Here is an 8037-nt window from a genome sequence, read left to right as displayed (position 1 = left end):
TTAGTAAAAAGTTCTATGAAAATAAATTCAGCAGCCTATATTACCGCTATCAGAACGAACGTCGAGCTTCTTTCATCATTCTTGACAGCATCGGAATTGGATAAGCAGAACATATTTTGAAGGTTTCTTCTAATCACAACCCGAAACATCTCCGAATCGAGGATGCTTAAGAGTTCATTCAGGAATTTGCCCATTCATCCGAAATAAGTATCACTTATTAAACTCTCAGTATAGAGTATGTTACTTATCTCGACAGGCTTTGTTATTATTTGAAAAATAAAACTATACAGCCTTGGCCAGGTGCTATCAAATCCATTAGAAATGTTGAAGTTTTCAAAAACGGAAAGAGTTGAAGCACTTAGTATTCCCCACAGAACCACATGCGATTGTTTAAGAGGTAAATCTAAACTTACACATCTGAGTCATATAGGGTTTAAACTGTGGTATAGTAAACTTGTAGTAGAAAATTTTCTGCTACTGATAGCGTTGAGCATTTTCCCATTCAATGGATATAGGTACTTAACAATCAGGGCACTTGACGTCTAATTAAAGAGGGTCAATATTTAATACTTAACGCTACCTAAGTGCTTGAAACGAAATATAAAAACCAATAATCGGTTAGCAATTCAATCAAACCAACAACGAAACGTACTTCGAAATGTCACACAAATTGTTCTGGATCTGTTTCATCATCGCAGCAGATGGTAACGATTTTTCAAAAATAAAAACATAGCTTCCAAATGATACTGATAATTTTCAAACCTCTCAAGGTATTGGGAGGCTGCATGGATCGTTCATTCCTCACATAGGAAACCATAAAGTGGTCGGTGGCCACGATGCCAAACCCGGAGAAGCTCCGTTCCAGGTTTCGTTGTTGATAGACAACAAACACCAATGCGCCGGAAGTATAATCAACGAGCACTGGATCCTGACGGCAGCTCACTGTATCGAATGCAAAGATGAGTCCAGCATGTCTATCTTGGCCGGAACAAATAGTCTGTCCAGTGGAGATGGTCGTCGATACCAGGTGAACCGATACGTTGTCCATTCCATGAATAACAATCCCTTCCGGCATAATGATATCGGTCTGATCCGGTTGAAGGAATCGCTAGAATTTGGAGAGCTGGTTAAGCCGATCGAAGTGTACCCGGATGCGATTCCGGAAGGTTCCCCAGTAACGCTCTCCGGTTGGGGACTTACGGGTAACGATGAACAGGAAGCGTCGGATTGGTTGCAAATCTTGGATTTGGCCGTATTCTCGTTTGACGAGTGCTTCAAATTTCACGACGACATTTTCGATGGTCACATGTGCACTTTCACGCAATACGGGGAAGGATCTTGTATGGTATGTGATTTGTTTTCTTATTGAGCGTTTCTTTGTTTTTTGAAACGAAAATCATTAAATATAAAACTGGTTTTCTAGGGTGATTCTGGTGGTCCATTGACGTTCGAGGGTAAACTGGCAGGAATCGTCAGTTATGGAATTCCGTGTGCTCGTGGGTATCCGGATGTCTTCACGCGTGTATCGTTCTATCAGGACTGGATTAAGGAAACAATTAGCGAAGGGCAGTAGAGTAGACCATTTAAAAATAAAATTACTTTAATGAAGAAAGTAATGGATATTTCCAATAAAAGTACTTTCCTTTGTATGGCGACCGTCAAAAACTGGTTTATAAGTTTGAAAAAAATCTTTCATCTTTCATCATTTTTCTTATTACTCGGTTTCGTTCACGATTCCAATAAACTCTTATCATCGACCATCAGCTGCTGGACTCAAACGTAACCAACATTAAACGCTGCTTTTGCGACGAGTGAGTTAATGATATTCGTCGTGGATTATCATCAAAACAAAGATTGAACCATCCCTTGAGCGAACTGGAAAGGTCACACAAGTGATTTGCTTTTATTATCTGCCTGTTATTGCATGTTTTGATTATCTAACCTTAAACTGTCCACTAGCAGAACGAGAAAAAAAAAGATTTCACACCACAAGAATTCAACTGCTATCATAAACTATTGCTGCTGACATACACGCCCTCAAAACGTCCTTCTGCTTAGTTCCTTGCATAACATAAATTTTCGGAACAGCGGCCAAACCATAATTTTTTCGCGGAACTTAGCTCGTGCCCTTATCAGATTTGGCACACAAATTTTGACTGAGTGTTTGGTGCAGTTTTTTTGTTTCGGTCAAGAAACCTTTAGCCCTCTTTTTTTACTTTGTTTTCAAAGTTTCTAGAAAACAGCGGCGATTTTCCTCGTTTGACCTTTATGATAGAATTATCTTAACCTTTAAGTCAGTATGGCTGCAAAAAAACGTATCCGGCAATATTCTCAGTAGAACTGAAACCCCACCCAGAGGACGTATTCTGAGATTTTGATTTCATTAAGCTTACTTCCAACAATCTATTAGCCGCAGTCCTCCTAACTGAATTATCGCGTGACTTTTAGCCTATCACGGTTTGTACGAAGCTTGTTTGGAACGAGCTAATTTAAAGGCTGGTCTTTAAATAAGCATTGTTTAGTCTAAAAATCTTATAAAGCTTAGTTCATTTAGAAATGGAACAGTTACGAATGCGTGCATCTAAAAATACCATTCGTTTGATCGAAATACTTTCTATGAAGGAAACAAAGGTAAAAAAGTAAGGTAAAAAAAATGAAAAAAAACATTGACCATTTTTTAAAGAAATATTTCTACTTTAAATTTCGTATCTCCCATCGGCTGGCGCACACTTTTTTCAGTCATGTTATTGATCAGTTTTCCTACTTAGACTTCGTCGAATCTCTGTTTAATGTATTCTCTGGCTGTATTCTCCTCCTTTTATTTCCACAACTTTTTGGCCCAATATTTAGTTTTCTTTTGATAGAGAATGAGTGCAATTTCAGCTGTTTAGACATTAACAAAACTTGATTATTTTTGTTCCACTAAAATACGTTTTTACTGGAATGTCTGCTTGCAAAATCTGACATAAATAATTTGTTGTAGACGAAATTTACGATGGTTTTTAGAAGAGTAGTTCGGCGAAACCGTAGGGAAGAGTTTAATAACTCAATCCCCGTTTCCCGTTTTCGTCATATCTTTTAGGGAAAATTAACTCACTAAAACCCTTTTTTCGCTGAAAATTCACAGAAGCTTAATTTTAAGATTTAAAGCAACTTTTGTTCAACTAAAAACTTTATCGGTGAGGAAATTTTGAAAAATTTCACAAAATGTATCTTGAAGATCTTTTTTCATCATTTTAAAATGTTCCTTACATGGAAAAATTATGAAAAAAATATTTGTTCCAATGTATCAATCGTTCGAGCGTAAAATGAACTTCATAATGCCATATTTTCGAAGCAATGGAAAACTCTCAACTTATTTCAGAAAAAGTTTTCTAAAATGTTGATTATGGGTACAATTGATCCCCTAGAGTTGGGTACAATTGATCCCCCTTCCAAACAGCATATTCTTCTTCTGAATTGATTGTTATGATTGCTGATTACGAAATTACTAATATTTATCCAAAAAATAATATTTATCAAACAATTGTCTGAAGAAAAGAGCAAAAATAATTAATTTTCTCTTAATTATAAAAAAATAGCGCCTTTAAGTATGCAATGTTATTAGCGCTGAGACAAAGTTATAGGATTTTCTTCTTATGTCTGCTATAAATTGTGAAATGAGAACAAACATGACCAAAATAGTCAATCAACATTCTATCTTGGGGTTTTGTTTGATTTTTATACAAGGATAAGGGCTTCCTGAATGAAAGATCAAGTCTCCTTCAATAGGGGATCAAGTCTCCACTAACTTCAGAAAAATCGCAATTTTTTTACTCCCACGAAAATGCTTCTAGTTCATCAACGGGTTCAAGTATCGTTCTAATTTTTGGAGCATAGAAACTTGAAGTTACAAGCTGTCAGAAAATGTAAAAGACGGCGAGTTGCTAAATTTTTCCAAAAAAATATGGTGAAAATAAGAAAAGGGGATCAAGTATCCCCACTCTCCCCTACTGTTTCGGTTGAGATTTTTACATACATCAAACATTTTTTACTAAATTCCACTTCATTTGTACGTGTTTCACGATCCACCGAGATTCAAATTAAATGTTGATTTTTTTTTTGGTTTACGGAGTGTTCACTGCCTGAACATTGGGCCAAAAAACAGTGCGTACATTTTTTTTTGCGCTATCGATGATGAGATAAGATATTTAATTTTTATCAGATGTCGGTTCAGATGTAGCATCTTTTATAATACAGGTTCTCTACATTTAGGGGTTTACTGACTGTTTTTTCTACGCCAATACAATCGCTTTACTATTTCTAATAGCCTTCAAATTTGTAAAGAAATTTCATTTTCATTGCATAAAATGAAAATTTTAACAAAAGAGAAACAGAAAAACAACTTTTTGAAGCACTTTTTTTCATAGAAAAGTGTTTACCAAAACACGCAAAATCCAGCCAATAATTTGGTAGGTATATCGAAAGATATACGTATCGTATATCGTATATGACGTTAAAAAAAGCTTATAACTCCCAAAAGTAAAGGCGATATATGTACAATTTTGCGCTATTTTCTGATTTACGACTTTAGCAACATCATATACGATGTTTGATTTACTCTGGTACTTTATGTCACATTGGCGGAAAGCATTATTACATTAATCGGTTCGATTCATACACTACCAAAAGTAGAGGCGATTAACGTATAATTATGTGTATTTTCTGATTTACGACTTCAATAACATGATATACGATCGCAACCCGATGTTCAATTTACTTTGGTACTTTATGTCGCCTTTGCTGAATGTTTTTCATTACATTTATCGGTTCGATTCATACACATTCATGATGATGGGATGATTGGCAGTTCCAACTATACCTTATGCGATGTGTGTTCTTGAATTGTACGACTTGAAGCGATCTGACGGTCGATTGGTGATTTAGGTGTGTTGCAGTTTTATACGATGTTCAGAAATTTGAACATTGATTGACAACTTAAGTCACATTCTGTAGGAGGTGTGTTGTACTCTTGTACGATATGCGACACTTTATGTGAGATTTGAAGTAGTGAACATTTAAAAATTTAATTCTCTATCAAATATTGTAATAGGCTTTGGCTGCTTGGGATGACGGTTTTCCAGGAATGTCCTCTTATCTTACCTCCCTTGGTTAGTTGTTTTTTTCCTAACCGATTAATCATTAATTTACGTGATTGAGAAATAAAATTTTCCATCAGATTTCCGCCCTGTTTTGTTTTCCTAAGGTTATTTTTATTTTGTCCGATGTTCATTTACCGGTTTAATTGCAGGCCAGATCACAAAACTGCAACATTTCGAACACACTTTTCATTTTACTTCCGCCTCATATTTGTATCGTTGGTAAAGAGACCTGTTATTCGATTGTAATTATACTTGATAAGATTTTTGTAGCTATATCAGAAAAACATGGTATTGCTTTGTCTCTTAATGTGACATTCTATACGATGAATATAGTGATAGGATAGAGAATGGTTACGTGTTGTTTTTAACGAATTTATATGAAGTCATTTACGATTTCGATGCGAGAGTAATTCATGAACGAACAAAATGCGTCTTAAGACATCTTATGCGATTCTTATAAGATTTGATTTCGCATCGGTCGCACTAAATACGACTTTATCCAACATATCGTAACTACGCGAAAAAAATATATCGATCCGAAGCTGAGAAACAAGCTTAAGCTACACATCAAAATTTTATCCGAAAAACCTTTCGTTATTACATATTAGCCACAAATGCGTTGAATCCCAAAGATGGTGTTCAATATATAGTTATCTAACCCTATTTTATTTTTAATATTCTCTACAATGGATATATGACTTTGTGAAATGTCGTATATCGTATGTCGTATATGAGTGGCACTCATATACGAGTTTGATGACGATTTTTTTTTTCAATTTCATGTTGGCTGGGAACTGTATCTCAATTTAAAAAATCTGAAAATAAAATACACATCGTTTTTTACCAACAACTTGAATTTGACACTATGCTATTCTTTCCGCATTTTAACAACACGAAAGATTTGTTGATAAAAATATACAAATCCTTAGATTCAATTACCGATAACGAAGTTAAGTAGACATTATAAATCTGGATATCTACTTACTTCAAAAAAAATTTAAGACGCTCTTACAGCTCCAAACATCCTGTGTGGTATACGTAAAGCTAATGATCATTTAGTATTTGGGCACTTAATTTCGGTGATAGCTACGTTACTAGAGCTCGGATTTGCAAAACTTTAGCAGCGTTGTGTTGGCTATAAAAAGGACTATCTCGCCGATGTTTTTCAGATTTTTAAGTTGAGGTGTGTTTGAAATATTTACTATGCAAGAAGACATAGTATTAATAATTTTGCCCAATCGCCTCGGATTTTTTTTACTGTCGACTTGATAACTCATGACCTGGTGATTTTTTCTGAATTTTTATTTAGCCCAAATGGTTAAGAAGTATAAGAAGCCACTCAGGATGCTCACAAAGTTGAAACCAAGCATCGAAGTCGAACCCTTGTTCTCAACTATGTTAAAAAGTCTATCGTTTTTGAGGATAACTGAATGCAGATCCCCTAATTATGTATAGTAAATCCGTTTCCGGTAGGCAAAAAGTGTTGCCTGACTAATTATAATTCAAGTATCACAAAATTAAGCTCTAAAATTGTTAAATACCTATGTAAACTTTGTTATAGATGCTAGAAATTTGTTTCCTACTGATAATCTTGATTTTGTTTTTGAATATTACTGTTCTTAAATTGTAATATTATGTAAAAATAAAAACGTGTTTACAAGAAAAAACTAGTAGACACCAAGTGAATAACTAATCGTGAGCAGTTTCATAGCTCGTTATCTGTGCAACCAGTTTTTACGCAATGTTACAGATGTTTTCTGATCGACGAAGAAATTTATGATAAAACCGAATTTAAGAAGTCAAGTTCTACTAGATGCCTACTCCTGAAAAGGTTCCAACAAGATTCCAATTGATTTTTCCAGGTGAATTTGTGTAAAATATCATGATTTTACAAAGGTTTTGGTTCTGTGGTAATAATAATAGATCAATACGTGACTGAATAAATTGGCAATGATAAAAAAAGAGATTTCATGATAAAGTAAGAGTATTTCTTGTAATATGTTTACATTAAATATCATATTGACACTTTCATTTCCTCAATAGGAAGCTTTACGACCAAATGATTAGTTTCTAAAGTACACACGTTTGTAACTGCCCGAATTCTAAACGATCATAGCTGTAGGGATGAGATGAAGGATATGAAGAAAAGAAATCAAATTTAATTAAAAATAAATTAAAATAATAGTTGTATTCGGAAACACTGAAGATAAATAAAATAAAATAAATTTCATTGGCAACGTTTGCTATTTTGGCAACACTAGGCAAACAAACAAAACAGAGACAGTCATTGATCTATTCTTGTGAGCGACAGACGTGTTTAAGTGAATCTCTGAATTGAGATTCGTAAAATCACGACAATAGCCTTAATGAATCCATTCCATGAGCCGCGACTTCCATGTTGAGGCTTTTTGTACCAATTTGAATAAAGCCTTTGACCGTATCACCATAGCGCTTTAAATCCCAGAAATTAAAAAAAAGTGGCTTCAACCAGATCTTCTTTCCTGGCTCCAATCATACTTAACCGATCAAAAACTAATTGTTCGCTTAAAAACCGAATTATCTAAACCAGTAAATAGTTGTATCCTGCGATTTACCTCTTGGGTCTCATCTAAGGAGTGTTCATTTTATAAAACGGACACTTTGTTTTTACGATATCTTATTCATTTATTGACCAAATTACATAGAGTTTTCTGTAAAACATAGCAAAACTAATTCAAAACAAGGAGAAAGTGAGAATTTACCTTTACAGTTTCCGGCTTGACTTTTCGGCTGGCTTTTGTCCAAATTTTCGTGAACTCTTCGATAGACTGTGCTTCTCTACCATCCACCCGAAGATTGCGCTTGATTATTGCCCAGTAACGCTCTACCGGGCGGAAAATTTGACGTATAGTCCTCT

General features: G+C 34.8%; 1 protein-coding gene across 1 annotated transcript; it reads left to right on the top strand.

Annotated features, from left to right (window-relative positions):
• The first annotated feature begins 646 nt into the window (after positions 1-646).
• Positions 647-1574, top strand: LOC129758571 (chymotrypsin-2-like). Its single transcript, XM_055756102.1, has 3 exons — positions 647-704; positions 771-1345; positions 1424-1574. The coding sequence occupies exons 1-3, from the start codon at positions 659-661 to the stop codon at positions 1571-1573; spliced, it is 771 nt and encodes a 256-aa protein (XP_055612077.1). The 5' UTR covers positions 647-658; the 3' UTR covers position 1574.
• Positions 1575-8037: the final 6463 nt, after the last annotated feature.

The sequence above is a fragment of the Uranotaenia lowii genome, chromosome 3 (genome assembly GCF_029784155.1).
Source record: "Uranotaenia lowii strain MFRU-FL chromosome 3, ASM2978415v1, whole genome shotgun sequence".
In the NCBI taxonomy this organism is placed as follows: Eukaryota; Metazoa; Arthropoda; class Insecta; order Diptera; family Culicidae; genus Uranotaenia; species Uranotaenia lowii.
This window is presented reverse-complemented; position numbering and strand designations above follow the sequence as displayed.